We start from the raw sequence: 20,560 nt of genomic DNA, 5'->3' as shown, positions 1-20,560 counted from the left end.
TCACTCCTTCTTTGCTCCCCCTCTCCAGAATGTTCTAGTGCAACGAACAATGAAAATGCAAAATGAAAATGAGCCTGTAAAAGATGTAACATATAGCTGGGCCCCTTCTAAAAATGATGGTTTCCTTGCCTTCTGCTTAAACGGTTGTAGTCATAGGCATTACGTATGAATATAAGGACTTTTCTGTTCTATATACTTGTTCTGAGACTCAAAATAATAAATCCAGGGGGTTAATGATAACCAGTCACTGTGTAATTTCAGATGATGGTTGGTAATCACACCCCCATATTTCTATAAATAAGTTTAAAATTGTATGATGCCAAATATGTAGGAAGTTCTTCTTTTAAAACTGTTAGTTGCCTTCTTGTTCTAATGATCCAGTGGCTTCAATAGTTCTGGAGTCATCGGCTTGGAATGTGTTTGTAGACGAGGAGTTTTTTCTTTATTCACTCATTTTAAGCCATTGACTGTACTCAAGTGCTGAATACAGGGACAGCCAGGCAATTAGCACTTTCCAAAGGATGGTAATCATAGCTGCCTTCATATTGCTATCATCTTAGGGTTTTGTGTGCTATGCAATGGTGCATTAAATGTAATAGTGTTGTCAGCAAATTACTGCACATCATGCAGCTTTAAATAAGCCAGTAATACCACCAACATGTTTTCCCCTTTAGAAAGCCCTGTGATTGCTAATTTGATACCACATATATAGCATCAAAATGTCTCATCATTTGTCATTTAGCTGGGAAGCAGACTTAAGGCTTGCAGAAGGGGTTGGCAATCTTTCTGTACATCTCTCAAGTTACTTGTGAAATAGTTGAGATGTACACATTCTACATTCATAGCATACCACAGAACAGAGAAGGGGTCAGTCTGGGGCATAATTACAAATTCATATCTATACATGTCTGTAGAGAACTACAGAGGGCAGCAATATTTAGAGAACTTGCAATGAAAATACAGTTTGTTGGATGTGTTAGAATAGTGAACTGTGGGAAGTGTAAATTGCAAGATGTAAAAATATTTGTAATGTGCTAAATATTTGTTAAAGGAAAGTCTGTGCTGGCATTGTGTAAATCAACCACACATTACAGAGAGGAGTCACATTTCAATATCTTGTGATCACAAACTAATACTCTAGTTCCTATAAACATTTCACCTTAACCTTATCTAGCATTTATTGTTGCTGTTAGTATTTGTAAAGCACAATAAAACTTATTTAAGCAAAATTAAACTTGCTGTGGGATACCTTTTGCAATATCCAGCAAGTATACACAACATATATGCTAATTCTGGCGCACACCTGTCATTTTCTTAGCATAGCAAGTCACAGCTGAATCTCCTAAAGCCACCATCTTCACTGGCAAAATTTACAGGTCCACACAATGTCATTGGTAAGTCACTGGTCTGTTTGGCAAAATAGACTCTGAATGTCGCTTCTTCCAAAAAAAACATGGCTTTGTACAGTCTTTGTAAGTCTGGGTAGTGTGCTCAAAAATGTACATAGTAATAGGTGATGATACATGACCATTTGGAAAATACTTGGCTATCTAAATATCTTTTATATGATAAAAAAAAAACTTTTACTATATACATATACATGTCAAAACTACAAACTATATACATGTCACAAAGACACTGCAAAAAAATGCTGACCTTGTCTATAAATAAGGCAGCCAGAATTTGATTTATTAATATAGACAAAGCTAATGTATTTTCACCAATGGTATTGAAACCCCCTGAAAATACATATGACTACAATACAATAATGCAAGCTAGCTAGGATAGCTTATGTACGAGCATCTGTAAGCACAGCTATAACCATCTCCTGGTAATTTGTAAAACTAGATAGACCTAAGCACTCAGATAAAAGACCCAGAGCCTACTGGTAGAATATATCTCAGGTGTTGATAGTCTTTGTGTACAGATATGCTAATAACCTTCATTAGTGAGGAAGGTGATAAAATAAGTGATGCAGCCATTGTAGTGTGTTGAACTAATTACAACAGAGAATTTCTGCTTAAAGACAGAAGAGTAAATATAGAGTTAATTAGTTTCATGAATTGCTTGTATCTGCTGCAGGATAGCAATAGCATCATTTACTGCAATTCTATAGCAAAATTGTGCTGACAACATGACCTGTCCACATCAACCATGGAATTATTCTCTTCTGCCAAACCCCAAGAGAAAGTATGTAAGTAGACAGTTAGCACTTTCACAAGCGAAAGTCAAACTAAGTAACCCTTTACCTTCAAAGGAAACACCAGCTATAATCTGATTGCAATGAAAGCACAAACTGTATTAGTTAAAACATTACATATAAATGCAAAAACAATAGATACAGTAGTTTTCTTTGCTTAAAATATGACCCATTTGAGCTATGTTTACTTTATTGCAACAAAAGCTGGAGCATGCAGTGTTCTGTAGATACCACTAGCAGCACAACTGTCTACTGTACCTACTCTGCCAACAGCTGTCAAATGTGCAGACACTGGTGCAAATCACAGAGCAGCTGGCAAGGCGTGCCGATTGTTCAATCCCAAAACAAGTCTGAACCTCCCCCTATGGTATTGGCATGAATGCCATCCTCATACACACCAAAAAAAAGATTATTATCATGCTTCTAAGTAGTGTTAGACCTGAAACTATGTTAGTTGAATACAAGGACACTCAACACTCAAAAGCTTAAGGAACCCCTGTAATCCTCTGGATGAATCCTAGGGTTCAACATAACTCTGGTTATGTGGAACCCTAGGATTCCTGCCACATTCCTTCCTCCTGCCACATATTCCTATTGGGCTATCATAACAGGGACACTTGGACAGGAGACAGGACAGGGCTGTCCAGTACTCATCATCACAAGAAAATGCTGTTGTATTAGGGTATGAGAAGTATATCTAGTATTACTATGATATCATTGTGCTGACAATTGTACTTGAAATATAATGTTCCATAACAGTACTTGGCTTTACACAAAAAGAAACAATGTTGCACAAAAATCAATGACAGCCAATCCACATCATATCTTAACTGACTCTATGACTGAAGAAATCTGAAATCTAATTGCTGGTTATGGCCCACGGTACTTTGCAAATCATTATATATTTTTGTACTACATTAGTGAATAAGTCCAATGTCCCAATAACTGCCTATTGTTCCTATAGGACAGAACAATTTAAATGGCAAATTTCAGAGAACATTTTTGAGCAATATGAAGGTGAGCTATAAACATGAGAACATGTTAATATTTGAGTATATTGTAGTTAATGTTTAACAAATCAAAAACTAATATAATTTTATGAAGAAAGTTCTGTGAAAGCATAAACAGGGGTATGAAAATGTTTTATTGGCAAACAATTTCAGTTTCATGAAGAATTTTAATAGAATATTCTTTATTATGCCTTTGCAATTTTTCCCTAACAAGCATAATATTTACTGTGCAAGCAGCATCTGCTGTATGGGGAATTAGGTTAGTAAAATACAAACAACACCACTGAGGTATACATTTAGAGTAGTGACTTCACATTTTATCACAGCTACAGCTCAATAAGACACCAGAATGTGTCCCACCGGGATCAGAAAAGGCATCAGCGCAGCACATCATGGCTACTGACCGGAGACAAATAACAGCAATGGAAGCAGATGCAGTGACAAGCAATATACCATTCTGGAGCAACATTTCACAGTCCTTAGCATGTCTTAATTAGAAATTAAATATTCATTCATCACGATGGGTCAAGTTGCCAATTAAAACTTTTTCTGCGGCTGTTGTCATAAGTTTACTGCTCCCGAATAGACTATACAAAAAGCTTTAGACTTTTAATGTACTCATTGTGGCCGTATTTTGTGTGTATAAAATCATATATAGTCCAGGAGTCACTGGATTTAGGATGCCAAGAGGTTGCTTGATGTAGTCATACTGTATGTGGTCCTCCCTACCAGATAGTGTTGAATTATATTGGGCTGAAGTAAGGCCACTAAAGTGTATGCTGTATGATGTGTACACACGAGCAAAGTTTGTCGCTGCACATAATCTTTCATAATCATTTCTAGCCACAAGAGAGTGATAGATGAATGAACGAGCTATGTACACCCAGCCGTTCTGTTCTATAAAAAGAAGAGGGGGAGAACAAGTCAGCTGCACAATGCTCTTCTCCATTAACATTTACAGCGGTCATTCATAATCGGTTTTTCATGGATCAGTCAGGAAGTATTGGGTGACAGCTGTACACATGTCAGATTCTCACCCGAGATGAGCCCGGGTGTTCATATCAGATGAGAATCATCTTACGTGTGTACAAAGTTTTACAGAATTGCTGATATTATAAATATTTTGGACTGTTGTGTGATAACAAGAAATGTAGAAAATATCAAAACCATGGAATAAAATTCGATTCAGTAACAAGGAACATTTCCCAGTATCTCATTGATGAATAAAATTATTGTAATTAGTTTTTAAGCACATTTGATCATTCAAAGCATGTGTCAAAAGTAATTACAAAAAGACAATACATTGCCTTTAAAGGTCTAAAGAGATCAATTGGTAAAGACTCACATGTACACAGCAGGACATTTTGTGAAACATGTATCAACAAATATTTTGTATTTACACTTGCAGAAAGGTAAAAAACAACTCCGGATCTTTATTTCATAAAATGGCCATGGGTTAATTGCATGAGGTAACACAGTCCTCTGAGCCATGGTATTACCATTATTGCTGCTGACGAGGTCAATTTTTTCTGCATCATTGAGAAAACTCTTAATAGCCACTAAATGAATCGCTTGATCACACTTCTGGAGTCTTGAGCAGAACAAAGGTACTTCACTTTCTGTCATTTAAGAAGGAGCCCTAACGGATTAGAGCACATTCTAGTGTTTAAATTCTCTAATCACTTTGTTATCTTGTGTTTAAAATATTGAAATCTGTCTGCATGTTACAGCTGATGAGGAGAGCCCTGCCAAGAGTCTTCAGCTTGTCATGAAATTCTATGTCTTTGGGCACCAGCAGGCTTACACATAAAAACTCAAATTTTCTAACCTTGATTAAATACAGATTGGCCACCTTAGATAATTCAGCCAGCCATAATGCCCTTCTGTTCTATCTCCTGCTTTCTCAAAATCTAAACATGTATGTTTATGAGTAAAGAGGAATTTGAATGTGAGAGCCACTCTATCCGTAATGCTGTCAATATTTGTTAATTTTACTGCCACTTCCTAAAATAATTAGGCAAACAAATTATATAATTTATGTGGAAAGATGTGTCTTTCCACAGTATTATTTGTTTGCAAGTACGTTAATGAAAAGATCTTTCATAAGGATATCCAACTTCATTCTCATGTCTGTGGGTGCATTTGGCTTTACGAAGCTAACTGCTTGTGACAATCAGACAAGAATAAGAGATTGCAGGTCCTCCAGGGCCAGCAACCTTCGGGAGTGTTCATTATTACAGATTGATATTTTACACAAAAAGACATAAGTATTTTAAGCAAACTAACCTTATGCAATGCAGGAGCAATTACTGGCAAAAGGAATCCATTGTAAATATAGTCCACTAGCTGAGCTTGTATAAGTGGATGTGCCACCTGAAAAGAAAAAACACTTGGTTCAATGTATTCATAATATAACAAAGTGACCTCCAATTTTTAATAGAAAACCTTTTTAGCTTTCGAGAGTGTAGTAAAGTAAAGTCAATTGGACTAATTTGATACAGTTTGTACATATGTACTCATCCAATTGTTTCACAAAATATATTGTACATTTCATCTTTTTAATGCCAATAAATTAAGGTTTTAACAATGATATGAAGTTTAAAGAAATTGGTTTATTAAGTGGTACCTGAAAAGTACAGTAAAGTTTTTTTTATATAAATAAATATGGTTTATTATGGTTGGATGTGGCGCCATACAAACACTATATTTCTCAGCATAAAATACTGTTGAAATATAGTGTAGTAAATATGTCTTCAAATTTGTTCCTGTTTCATGTTGTTTTCTGTCAACACATAGAAGACCAAAAATTATCAAAAGAGAACTCTTAGGTGCTAAGCATCTGCACAGTTTTTATGGTATCAAAAGTCAGTGCCAATATCTTGCTACCTTTTTTTATTTTATGCTAGCATAGATCTAGATCTATGACACAATTTTAAAACACAAAAGAAAAGTTTACACACCTTCATACTTTTTCTTATTTTATAAAAGGTATTTTATATCCCTCTTGCAGCTATAAAAATGTTACCTCACATCCTGGGTATATATTTTAGTGAAGAAACATGAAGTAATGGAAAGTTTACTCAAAACTTGAACTTTTATACATCCAATATAGATAATATTTGTTTTTTTATGAAATTAGTCTAGTAGAATTAAAGCAGAACTATAGTTTGACTTTAAGGAATCCACAATCAGGCAGGTCATTAATACAGAATGGGACAAGCAATGTTTCTTCTGCTATAATCCTTCCTACCTGCCTGTTTTGGGGTATCTAACAAAAAGAAAGCCAAGGTGCGCATGTACAGAATCAGGTTTGGTTGCCAGAATACTCTGGCAATCCAGGCTTTTTCTGTATGTGCCGGGAATTTTTCTGAAGATCATCTACAATAGGAGAAGAAGGAAGAAGATGACAGCACTATGCAAGAGAACAGGGACAGGTGAATATCAGAGTATAGTTCCACTTTTTAGCTGATTTCCCCTCATAGCAGTCCAATAACATTTATAGAACAAGACTTACCTGTAATTGACCTTGTAATAATACATATTTCTATTTTAGGGCTACAAACGGTGCCAATTAATAAAAGCTAATTATATAGTACAAAATGTCTCCATGTTGTTTGTTCCATACAAATATATCTGACAAAGATTTATGATGTATGATATTCTAGGTCAAGGTAATTGATGTGAATGCTTTTTGGAAGTCGCAAATGAAAAGTGCTTTTTTTACATACTCTCCAGCTGAAATGTTGGAGAACATTTGATGTGCAATATTGTGCAGTGGCTCAGTAATGTGGTTTAAGATTAGTGTAGTGAAAATTCCTGAACAAAGGCATTGATATTTTTCATTTTGTCCATTTTCTATCTATTTACCAGTTTGCTTTATATTTTTATTCTAATTGAAAACATCATGTGATCTGGATCCTTGTTCAGTAAGCATTTAAGTATAACTCCTATCTGTCCCTCATTTAGGGACTGTCTGTCTTTTGGAATAAAATCCCTTAGCCATTTTTTCCTTCCCAGTTGTCCCTTTATTTGCTTTGATGTATGTACTGTCTGTACTACATTAATCATTTAATACAGCCTCTACATTATTACATTTATTATTTTGAAAACCCAGTAAATTGTTGTAAACAGTAAAACAATAAATTATTGGTATACTGCCTCTCTAACTCCCTAACATCAACCTTCTTTAAACAAGCCCATAATGCCCACCCACTTGTCTACAAATCTTCCTATCTCTCATTCCCCATCTTATATTATACTGTGCTTCCCCACTTCTTAGACTGTAAGTTCACATTGACAGGTTCTCTCCTCCTCTGTGATAGTTTGTCCTTTTTATGTATGCAGCCTTGTCATCTGCAGTTCCTATTGCTTGTACAGTGTACAGAGAAATATGTTGGTGCTTTATAAATAAAAGATAACAAAAACACCTGTATGTATGATACTCTCCAGCTAAGATTTGGGAAACGATACAATACTGAAAAAGTACTGCAATCAATGGCATGCATGCCAAAACACAAATATGAGTTTTTCACCTTTATTGCAAGGTGCTTTCTGCAGCATTTAATACTGTGGAATAATAATACAGAGATTATAAGAACACTGAAATCTGGAAGGCAAAGCTCCCAGTTGCCTCTAATCCTTCTTGTTTGAAAGGTCACAATAATAGGTTAACCCATTTGTGACATTGGAACAACTTTATAAGCCAAAAAGTAAAATGCTCTTGCATTAAAAAAAATTGTATTTTTTTGCAAAAGTGAACTACAAATGTGCAGCTGTGTGTGTTCCTAGTACTTAGGGTTTTGTAATAAAAATAGTTATAGGATCATTGTCAAGTTGACTGATGAACATCATATCTGGTAAACTTGGTCTGGGCGTCAGAAAGGGGTTAAGCAAAGCATTGTCGTAGCCCAAGAGTATTGGTAATTTGTAACAATTTTTGGTATCCTGTATTTAAAAGATACAAAACCCGTTAGACAAAACCATGTGCAGGTAAACCTGTATGCGTATATATGTTTAGAAAAAGCACCTTCCTAACCTACCTTACTACAGCTCTTGATAGCATTAATTTTTTTAACGTTTATTATTGATAAAGGACAACTAACTCAGGAGCTGTTTAATCAGTCCGACTCTATCATTCGGATTGTCAGCACCTGGGAAGTTTACACCTAGGGTTCAGTACAATGTGGGAATGGTGTTTGGCACAAAAGCGAAAAAACATCTGTGGGAGGGAACTTTAAAGCTTCCAAATGCAATATCTTGTTAGCTATGCTGTTTTTTGCCAGTTATGTTCTTACCTGTCGCTAATTTCTTTGGCTGTACTGCCTGGTATTTCTTCTACACACTGCTACAAGTTTGTAACAGTAATAGAACACTGTGAAAAAAATCCAAAGCCTGATGTACATAGACTAACTGTTAAAGTGCAATCAGGTGCATCAATGTGCAAAACATAGTCCTTAGATGTGGTGCCTGCATTCTTTTTAATGTATTTTTCATACATTTTGCTGCAAATAAAGTCACTACATACGCCCTTATCAATGAAGGGAGTGTAGTTATGTCACCTAAACTAGACAATTATATCTGCCCTTATTTACTATCTATTACATTAGAACACATGGGATAAGAAAAGTGGAAGCAATTTACAAAAAATACGATTCTTTGTATTTTATGTTACGATAACATAAAGTTACAAAGACACTGCCTTTCTAGCGATATTTTTTTATAATCTGTACTTGCAAAGTACAGTATGGAGTTCCTTCACCTGATTTGTAAATGTTTCCTTTTTCATGATGTGAGCAACTATGTTTCCTTTAAACGAGGATTAGATGTACCCAGGAAATGTTGGATACATGCTAGGATCAGCATAGGGATCACTATACCAACCATAGTGGTTCCTATTGGTATTTAGCCTAGGTATGGGGGAAGACATGGAGAGGTTGGACACAAGATTTTCTATTCATTGATTTCTCAGAGCTCCAGGAACAGCACTATAGTTTGGGGGAGCATGATAATAGGAGGAGAACCATAGGAGTAAGAAAAATATTGGGAAACTATAATGAGGGCATTATAATAATGGAGGCATGGGTTATAATAATGAGGCCAAAAAATTCCTAGCTATAAGTCTACATGCTAGAGCTTGTAATGCTAGAAACTGTGAGCAACATAACACTCTCAATTCTTCTTTAGGCAATTTAAGTTGTTCATAGCACTGTGATAACAGAAAAGGTCAGAAGGAACAATGCTTACAACATGTTTAAGCAGGGAGCCAGTTACCCGACTTGCGCAACACATCGCTTTGGAGTTAAGTATTACACACTGCTAAGTTAGGCATAAAAAATTAAATGCACTGTTTCTGGAAATGTAATTTCAGATCTGAAGTTATAATATCACAGCAACCTTCAAATGTTCTTTAGCATCTAAAGGCTCCCAGCAATATAAATAATAGGCTTAGTAATTTAAACAAAACATTTCACATGTAGAAAACACTTATAGTCAATATTGGGTTTGAATGCAATTATTTTTTATACAATCCAAATAGCGAAATAAAAGACCAAAAAAAACACTATTAGCAACTTGCAGTCATAAATGGAAATGTGACCGGTGAGGCATTATTCACATATGCATATGTCTAACTGAAAAACATGCTGCTTTTTGGTAAACATGGTACCAAAATTACAGGGTGAATAAAAGGATAACAATGGTAAAAATTCTGTGGTGAGGAATGACAAAACACATGTTCTAACCTGTATTACTGCATTGCAGAACTCAAGAGAATTCATGAACTGTATGAGTGCTGGAACTTGGAGCCAGTCTTCTTTAATAAGACAATGCCACTCTTCTCCTTTGTCATCCAGTTTAGTGGGTAATGACGAGTAGAGACCACTCAGTCCCGTTGCTAGTACCTGCAAATCAAACAAAAGCATGTAAAGACATCTGTTTTAAGCTAACTTTAAATTATCTAAACACTGACATAATTTTAACATTTTAATAGCTCATTTTGTTATTGTAAAATTTTATAAAAAAAAAGTTAAAAGATTATTTACCCGTAAAGCAATTGCATATAAAAGTTACCACTCCTGAGATAATAAGCAATGTTTAGACCACTGCTGTGTCCTGGAAATTGCATACAGTGTCAGCAACATTGTATTTTGGCATCTCAGACTTTGGATGTGTAATTCGTTTTTTCACTTTAACATTTAGCTTGACTTAACAGCAGAACGGCAATCTAATTCATTTTGAAATAAATGTTTTTTTAGGTAGTTTTGGCTGCAATACCAGATTTTTTTATCAAGCATTTATAGGCTTAAATTGAGTGGTAGCTAGCAGTGATGAAACTAAAGTCCTTAACTTTATATAAAATGCCAGCGGCATAAAAGTTTTTTTGCACACTGTATCTTCTTAAAGGTTTAGACTAATGTTTCTCATTTTTTTAATACCAGGGAACCCTTTTATTAACTTTCAGGTCTTCGGAGAACCCCTGGTATAATAACTTTATCTACCAGTTACAGTACATCAGTGTGGTGGTCAGTGGAAAAAATGCCTCTTACAATGCTAGGTGGTGTGACAAATTCCACTCTTTCAGATCTCAAAAAAATCATTAGTGTCAGTTATACTGACCTGAGAGGCACAATTTGCTCATTGCTAATGGAACTCTAGTAAGCTCTGGAGAAATCCTAGGGTTCCACTGAACCCTGGTTAAGAAATACTGCTCTAAACCCTTCCCATCCCTTAACAACACATTTCTCAAAATAAAAGAAACTGATTAAAATCAGGACAGTGCATAGTACTTTTAGAAAAGGCAAATAGAAAGAGAAAAGTTAGGTTTTTTAATGCAGCAATAATTATTACCTAAAAGGCAGTAGCTAAAAATATTTTACAGTGACTGGTCAGTATGTAAGAAGGTTTGTTAGGTTTATTATAAGAAAGAAAAATATTAATAATAATAATAATAAATAAATTCTATTTCAAAGACAATAGTCATAATAATGAACATTAATAGTACAATCTAACTTCAGATAGCAGCAGGTGCGCAATGGCATGTGCAAAAAAAAAATAAAAAAAAACAACAAAAAACTGCATGCTATTCACCTGTTTCTCTGGCCTTTTTCCTTTCACAGTGTAGCAGTGTACACTTGCTGCTGACACAAGCTGACTTGCTGCATTCAAGAGTACTAAAATATGTACATCTGTACTGCAAGTCAAAAAGCTCAAGCAGTGTTTGTTACAGTCCCTGCCAAACTTTTCCATAATATTATCACTTGGAAAATCTATTTCATGAAAATAGCAGTTTGTACATTTATCGGCAGCAATCCGTAATCTCACTGTAACACATTTAAAGCACATTGCCAATATTGCTGTACATATACCTCCCCCATATATACTAGCAGGCTGGTAATCCAAAAGTCTATTCATTGATCCTTGCAAGTCATTGGTACGATGTTCAATGGCCAGGCACTGCAGTTTGATATTGTTATAGCATCCATGGACATAGCAGCCTGAATTCCTGAAATTACTAAAGCTTACCTGCCCCTCCCGGTCCCCTGCACATTCTTATTAGCTTGTCATAGTGATGCAGTTTATCACAGTGATTATCTAGTCTTTCTGATACAGTAATTTGAAAAATATTGCAGTAGTGCTATTTTTATATTTCCACAAAGCTAGCATTTGTGGAGAATAAATTTGAAGCAATCTGCCGCTGCTCTCAAAGAAACAGTAAAAATATATAATCTCTCAAAATAAAAAGTACGATATATTGAATTTAACAGAATTTATGAATATTTTCTATGTTGATTCCATCTGCCCCAAAAGTATACTGACAGAGGACCCAGCTGTGCCTACAAATGTAGCTGCTTACTAAAATTAAGATTCTTTCTCTTTCTGTATAAATCCATTCTCTTCTCAAAGATCAGTGATAAACTTAGTCATTTCTGAATTCTACCTTTCTAAAAAAGCTTAATGCACAACTGGGGGATCAAAACATCTTTTTCTGAAATTCCAGATGACAGTTGACTTTTGTTCTGTTAAAAAGATGAAATACACCCTACCACTTTCAGGGGAAAGTCTATTCTCTCTACAAGGAACATGACACCATGACTTAGGTTTGCAAAGTTGCATCTGAACAAACCACAAGACTTTTAGAGCAATGGGCCTGATTTATTAAAGCTCTCCAGGGCTGGAGAAGATATACTTTCATCAGTGAACGTGGGTGATCCAGAAAACCTGAAATGGATTTTTGGAAACAATGAAAACATTTGCTAACAAATACCAAATGTTTTCAACCCTGGAGCAGATCCATTCCAGGTTTACTGGATCACCCAGGTTCACCGAAGAAACTGAATCTTCTCCAGTCTTGGAGAGCTTTAGTAAATCAGGCCCAATGTTTTGGGAATGTTTTTCCAAAATGCACAATGCCACGCTTGTTAAAAAAAACATATACAGCATATCAGGAAACCTTAGGATGGCTTAGCTTGAATTAATACCTTCAAACCTCAAAAAAAATAAAACAATATTATAAAGAAAAGTAAGCCAATGATCTACCACAAAGTCACAAGAGGCTGAATAGAATTGGTTTACAAAGTGTGAGTAGAATGGCTTTGGCTTGTATATGCTAATCTACCCAATCAGTCAGTGGAAACATAAGATGAGACATTAGCTTAGCCCTAAACTAACCATGCAGCTAACTGAAAAAAGAAAATGAAATCCTCCACTGTAATACAACGTTATTCCCACTTCCCAGGGATATAGGGACCAGCAAGAAACACTGAAACGCCTGAGGAGGGATACATTGACATAGCCAGAAAAAGCGGACAGCAGGCGCACTTAAAGTGATCATTTGGCACACTAGAGAAAATTAAAGAATAAATCTCCTTTTTTGGTTATAAAACACTGTGGTTATAGTTTTATCTTTCTGATCCAGCTGGATTGCTTTAAATAAAATAGGAGCGGCAAGAAAAATAGTTAAAATGTGCAACCATGATGCCCTTTAAATAAAAACTACAAGCAACGCATTTCAATAGAAAGCAATTTACACAGCTTGGGAGCCATGTCAAATGATAAAAAAGCCTTCATCTGCAAGAATACCACATTGTGAGAATAGTTAATAATCTTCCCATGTATATTTCAGTAGAATGTCTAAAGCAATATGTACTTAACGAAGTGCATGTCAGTTCTTCGTAATTTAATCTCTCAGGAAAGATTTTATAACTATATCTATTTTATTGAATACATAGGAGTTTAGGGCTTTGAAAACAACTTGTAGAAAGCTAAAAAAAAAGTTTGACCATAAAAACAATACATGACTTTATACAGAAAACACATTTTCTTATTTAATCCTTCAACAGAAGGCTGATTTAATAATTGGTGCCTGGGTATATGCTGTCTGGAGGTAAGGACTGGGAATACCTCTGGTGCTAGTCAGCAGGCCGTGATGTCTACACTACAGGCGTCCCGTACTCACGGCCGGTACCATGGGCTCTTCCTGCAAATGACTCATCTAAGTCTTTCTCACAGCAGAGAATTTACAGCTTCTGCTGCAAATAGAAACACACACTGCTTCTTCCACACACCACCAGCTAGGCACACATGCCAATGCTGGCATTATACTGATATTGGTACGATAAACAGATAAATACTGTAATAGACAGATTCTTGTGTACTTTTGTCAGAATACAGAATATGCTGAGGAGATGCCAAACAAACAACATTTAAAATGAGTCATTAGGATATTCAGGATATGATCATAAAATGTCTTTAAAATGGTGAAGAATTTTAGTTATTTGGCATTATACTTGTTTCACTGATTAGCTGAGTAGAGTCTATTTGCAGGATACTGCAACACATGTAATGGCCAGGAAGCCAGTTGTATTCAAAGTATTATGCCTAAAGGTCAGAACCTAAACATCATCACACATCAAATATGTTCTACGGCAGACTAAAGGGTAAATGCACTTTCATTGCAGCTACACTTATTTTGTTGACTTTTTCACCCCCTTCTCCTCCTTCCCCATCCCTTGCTCACTTGGACAGCCACACAGAATTTTCCTAGCCTTGGACCGAAGATCAAAAAGTTATTAATTGGATAAATTGAATAATTCACTGCACATATGTGGGCTTGATGGGGAAGATTTTGGCAGGCAGGTGTACAGCACCAAGAAGTACACTTAGTAGCCTATTTAAGGCCTGGTAAAGGGTATAGGGGCCTACGATGATGGGCTTGTGCCGAAGTTTAATTTGGCATGTCATAGGTCTTACGTCAGTGTGAGAGGCTTCTATGGACATTTATAATTTATGAACAGATGTAGTTAACTTTCTATAAATGGGATTTGCATTCCTTAGACTGGGATTGTCTCTAGCAGCATCCTTCTACTTTACACATGCTTATCATTGATTTTTACTTTTCAGGATAGGCACTCTTCACTTGTCAGCTTAAAAAAAACATTCCCTATACACATCACTTATTATGTAATTTTTTATCTTAACTTGAAGTCTCCTTTGAATATAAAAGTGTAAAGCTATTTCCTATAATTGTTTTAACATAACATATTCATTTTTCACTGTTGAAGACGAGGTATTTTCTGCCTAAATAGGCAATGATCCATTGTAAAGGACAAAATTTCTTTCTCACTTATGCAAGGAAATTGCAGGCACTATAATAAAATGTTGGGATGGTTGAGCTCTATGTAAGTAATTGCACAGACAAGCAGTGAAATTGCAGATATCCATTTAAAGTATTAGCATATTTAATATTATCTTTCTGCGCTGATTTGCAGTTTTCATATAGTAGATGGTAGAGGTGTATTTAATCTTAATCAAGGTCACAATTAATATTTTACTACACATTTAAACATGCAGTACATTTTAAGCATTGGTAGATTTTTGTATCTATTCTTGATTTAAAAGGAATGGTGTTGAGAAAAATATGGAAGCTGCATTGTCAGTTGGTTTGCATGGATACAGGCTGTCATTCTGGTCTTCACTTAAAGATAACTTGTCATGAGAAAAATAAAGGATGCCATTGCTGATTTTCTGTCTTCCTTCTTAAAATTGGTGTTCATTGGAGCCTTAATTATTCCCGACTGCATGTGAGTAAGAAAAACCTGTAAATAAAGACACACCACATGGAAAAGTACTACTGTTTTTTTTTAACAAGATATTTACCTTTCTAGGTTTTCTTGATGTGTAAAGATGTCACATGCAGTCTGCTCCAATTATAGAAGGTTAGATATTGGAAGAGCACAGACCCCCCCCCCCCCCTTCTTTACTGTTTATGCAGTATTTGAGAACTGGCATGATTTGAGGTCCCCCAAATTTACTTTAAATATGGGCAGTGATTTATTTGGGACGTCCCTGCTCTAAATAAACAGGTTACTAGGGAACAGGGAACTATATACGTTTTACCCATGATGGAGCAAAACGGTGTAACATTAGCTCCTCCCATAGCGTTACCCTTTCTTGGGCACCAGAGGTGCTAAAGAGCTCAGTGCCATTCACTCTAGGATTAGGCCAGTCAACCCCCAGTGTTGAAGGGCATGTAGCTGGTTTCAGCAGAACAGGGGGGCCAAGATTGTGTTGCATATTTCAGCCAATGGAAAAAAAAAACATTCCTGTTATTTACCGTATTTGCACAAAATATTCCCACAAAGATTTCTTCAAGGATAAAAAATACCTGTTATGGTATCATGAAGATTTAACTAGGCAAGATGTAAATTTACATATGGACAAACCATAAGAGAAAATGTTGGGCAAATCCAATTTAATCCTACTTAGTCAAATGTATCTTTTATTTCTCTTTGAATTTTACTTGGAGGAATAAAACTATTTATTCAATAGTGAATTTCTCCAGGGGATAATTGATAAATATAGCCCTTAGTGTTAAGTGCTAAATAAATACTGATGTATAATGTATAAAATACATTCTACATTGAAGAATAACATGTTTATTTGCTTTGATTGTCTACAAGAGATTTTAAAAAACAGAACATTAGAAAATTTAAAAAAAATACAAGGATGTTGTAAGGGCTTGGAAATAAAAAAGTAAGTGAGTAAAAGTCATCAGAGAAAACACAGTGCAACTCAACTCAGCCCTATTTGTTCCAGATTAATAGACTTAATAGGGTCACTTTACAGACAGCTAATTGTGTGGAAAAGGCCTAGTTTATTTAATAGAGGTTATAGGGCGTGACATACAAAGTGGCAGATCAGCATAAACTCTCCACAGAGATTTGGTAGTTATCCAAGGAACCCAGACTGAACAAATAGGCAAAGCTCCTTCTGAATTCACTGATAATCTACATTTTAGCAGTGGGCACCTGGGCCAATTTTATTAATAGAACCAGTATGTGCCATTATACAGCTAGAAGGATAAAGTTTAGTAATTAATAGAGTATGATGAAAACTGTATTCAGCTTTAGAAATTTATATGGAAAGTATCAATTATTATTAATCAAAAGGCTAGTAGGGAAATTTGAAAGGTATTCCGGTATAATTTCTGTGATATCAGATCTCTTCTGTTTGGTAATAGTTTTAGCATAATGTAACTTTTCTTTTAATTTTATGTACAAAATGTGTTTAGGCAACAGGAAATAAAAACAAAACTTATTGGTAAAAACATCAAACAGTTGGTTGCAGAAGCAAACATCTGCTCAGTTTTTTATAACATATCAAATCCATGTCAAAGCCAATTAGGTGACATTGTGTTCTTAGCCATAGGTCTGACACTATGACAGTTTGCTGTCATGTAGTACAAGCTACAGATATGGAAATCATCCAATGAGCAGCTATGGCTGGATACTAGATTTCATTCTACATTTCTTGTTTCATCTTTCTTACAATAAGGTCAGAAATGTAGAAACATAATTTACAGTTATCTAGGGTGAAGGAGGCACTCGGAATAAAGCAGTGGGGTTGTTAGAAGAAGATCCTCACAGAGCTTCCAATGGTTAGCATACTGGGAAGCATCACTATGTGTATATCAATAATATGATCTGATTTTTTTATGTCGTAAATCCAATTACAGGGGTTGCACGAAGAAGGTCCCTAATCACCATGAGGTTTCTAACAATATTGCCATGGGGGATCTTGTTTATACTTATCTTCTTTACCTGATGGTCTTTGCGCTTATAAAGAAAAGAAATTCCAGCAAAGGTAGGCGGGGTGCAAAAAGATAGGGGGCGTGTCTAAAGCTTGGTCTTTTGGGTGTTGTTATCCAGTGACCCCAGTGCATCCAATGACTTAAATCTATTTGTAGTCCTTCTCATACAGAGATCGCAGTGCACCCTATGACTCCAGTACATTGACAATCCTTGTCATCCAGTGAAAAAGTACACCTAGTTACCCCCAGTATATTTCATCTAGTTACTCCATTGATCAGTGTACTTTATGTTTCCCAGTATTCTTCAGTACATGTGCCATCTACTGTCTCCAGTGAACCCCGTGACTCCAAGTACTCCCCCAGTTCATAAGTCATCTAGTGATAACTAGTTGTTCCATAAGCCTTAGGGTGCTTTTGTGACACCTGTGTGCCCAGGCATGCTATGTGTTCTGACATAATAATAATAAAAAGAACCTGTTGCTTCAAACATTTTAATGAACCTACAAACTAAATAGTCATGAACCTTTCACTGGATGCAGGAAAATGTACCGTATTTTTTGCCGTATAAGACGCTCCGGAATATAAGACACACCCAATTTTAAAGGAGGAAAATCTAGAAAAAAAAGATTCTGAAAGATTATTCCCCTTCTGATCACTCATGTGCCATTCATACCGGTACTCCCCTTCTGATCACTCATGTGCCATTCAAATTCCCTTTCTGATCACTATGTGTCATTCAAATTCCCCTTCTGATCACTCTGTCATTCAAATTCCCCTTCTGATCACTCTGTGCTTTTTTTCCACTGTACGGCAGTTAGGACAGGGAACAGCAGGTGGCGCTGTGCCGGCTTCTTTCACTGCAGCCAGGAGAAGACACGCTGCTGCCAGAGAGGAGAAGAGACACACGCTGCATGCAGCCAGCGAGGAGAAGAGACACACGCAGGATCGGGTATCAGGTAAGTATCTTATTTTAATTATTTTATAAAACATTTGTCGTATAGGACGCACCAACTTTTCCCCCCCAGTTTTGGGGAAGAAAAAGTGCGTCCTATACGGCAAAAAATACGGTAATCTACATCCAATTTATCTATGTATGCTAACACCAGTTTAACTCTATATGGCAAATATGAAGATTCAAGCTGGCAGAGATAAATGAACATAATCAGCACTACTAATAATGAGGCTGCTTGTACTAACTGATCAAGCGGTGATTATTGCATGTAAATTAATGTGCCCCTCCAGTTGAAAACCTTTAGCATGTGCCTCAACCCAGTACAGTGTTTCACAACCAGGGGTTCCTTGAGCAAAGAGAAGTTTGTGCTTCTGGCGTCAGTCTTTCAGGCTACCTGTAATGGTGATATTCTTCTGACTGGCCAGCAATGTAAGAGACATTCTTCCCAATGAACATTGCACTAATATACTGTGAGCTGTGGATATAGTAATTATAGTAGGGGTTCTCTGAAGACCTGAAACTTATTCAAGGGTTCCTCCATGTAAAAAAGGTAAAAAAAACAGTGACCTAGGGTATTCTCCAAGGACTTCCTCTACAGCTTAGACACGTAATGACAATGGATTTGTCTAACTGCTCCAATTAGACCTTTCAATAGATGAAAAGCAAGGAGCTGCAGATTCACCATTAATGGCACATTTAGTTTGTGAAGGGTCAAGTATAACTAGAGAAAACAAATCTCAGGAGCCCTTTTCTGCCATTTTGCCAAAGACAGATTCATACTTGCCAGTTGCTACTAAATGAAGGGTAGGTATTATTTTTGAAGATTTCAATTCAATTTTTTATCCTATAAAATTTCCCTGCATTTTAGCAATACCCATCAGGAATAAAAAAAATCCATCATTTTCTACTCTGTTTCCAAAATTGCACCTATTTAGGATATTTTGGACATTATCTAATAGGCCATATTAAAATAAAAAGAAGTGTAGTATATTTCATCTTAACAAACATTTGTGGGGCTATATATGCTGTATTGTGCTTACTAATTCCCCCAGACTATTATGTGTTTGTAGTGCTGACTTTTACCAGCTCAGCGTTCTTATAAATTTGCTTCTAATTATGCCAAGTAACGACAGACCATCGTGTCAGTGCAGATAAAGTTGAACCATAATTAAAAAGCAACTAACTATACTTTTATGTGCAAGTAAAATGCTATATCTAACCTAAGCTACAAATTTGTATTCATACAGATCATTATATGTCTATATTAGAAAAAGGTCAGACTCCTAAAAATCAACCATATAAATAACATTTCCAACTAACAACAGTGCCATCTTGAGGAAACAAAGAACCTTAGCAGTTTTATCTATAGAAACCCTTCAAATAATTCTCATCTCAGGGAACTGCTAATTAATGTATCTAAGGATAACAGTACAATAACATAAACAGTGGGATGAGATGTAAGAACAAATAGGTAACATTGCATACATAGAGTATTTGACACCTAGAGTTTTTCCACATGGCAAAGTCATTTTCTGTAATATTAACACAGGTCAACATGTCATTTTCATCAGATATAATTTTAAGTGGGCTCTGTAGTATTTTTGATGCAACTACCAACAGTGTTCTGTTTTCCTCTAGCATGTCTAGTTTTTGTGATGCAGCTAACTATATATTGTGTGAAATTCGTTATAAATAGCCTTAACATATTACAACATTTAAAGACAGTTTTTTTTTTAAGGTTAGAGACCGCACTAACTGCGATTGATTTCATTTGTCATCATGCCTAGAAATTGCCTTAATGATCCAGACAGTTTCTGTTATGTGTGTGGTTCATTCACGAAGAAAGCACAACGTGGCCAAATTACCACAGAACTTAAAAAGATATACAAATTATATTTCAGCTGTCCACTTGGTGACCAGGATAAATCTTGGGCTCCACATTTCATCTGTACCAGTTGTTACAACCGACTGCTTGACTGGCTAAATCGTCCTAAAGCAGAAATGCCATTTGGAATCCTAATGGTGTGAAGAGAACCACGAGACCATCGACTGCTATTTTTGCCGTGTCAACAAAAGTGGATTCTCAGGTAAAACTAAGCACAAAATTGTATATCCCAGCTTCGATTCTGTAATTGGGCCTGTTCCCCATGATAATTCATTGCCAGTTACGGTATCGCCACATGATGGACTTGCTTCTGTAGAAGATGATGAGGAATGTGCTGGAGTTGCAGCCAGTTACAACCCCAAATCATCTGATCCTGACTATCTATCCTGAGACCTTTACACAAGCAGAGCTGAATGATCTCATTCGT

The 20,560-nt window shown here is 35.9% G+C and overlaps 1 protein-coding gene across 2 annotated transcripts in view; it reads right to left on the bottom strand.

Annotated features, from left to right (window-relative positions):
- Nucleotides 1-20,560, bottom strand: part of FHIP1A (FHF complex subunit HOOK interacting protein 1A) — a 125,918-nt gene that overhangs the window by 37,905 nt on the left and 67,453 nt on the right. For both annotated transcript variants that reach the window (XM_072405909.1, XM_072405910.1), the window contains exons 5-6: nt 9,951-10,109; nt 5,497-5,583 (exon numbers count right to left, since the gene is read on the bottom strand). In XM_072405909.1, coding sequence (XP_072262010.1) covers nt 5,497-5,583; nt 9,951-10,109 — 246 coding nt within the window. The remainder of the gene's footprint in view (nt 1-5,496; nt 5,584-9,950; nt 10,110-20,560) is intronic.

Source organism: Pyxicephalus adspersus, chromosome 3 (genome assembly GCF_032062135.1).
Source record: "Pyxicephalus adspersus chromosome 3, UCB_Pads_2.0, whole genome shotgun sequence".
NCBI lineage: Eukaryota > Metazoa > Chordata > Amphibia > Anura > Pyxicephalidae > Pyxicephalus > Pyxicephalus adspersus.
Note: the sequence above shows the minus strand (reverse complement) of the source record. Positions and strands in the feature narration are given on the sequence as shown.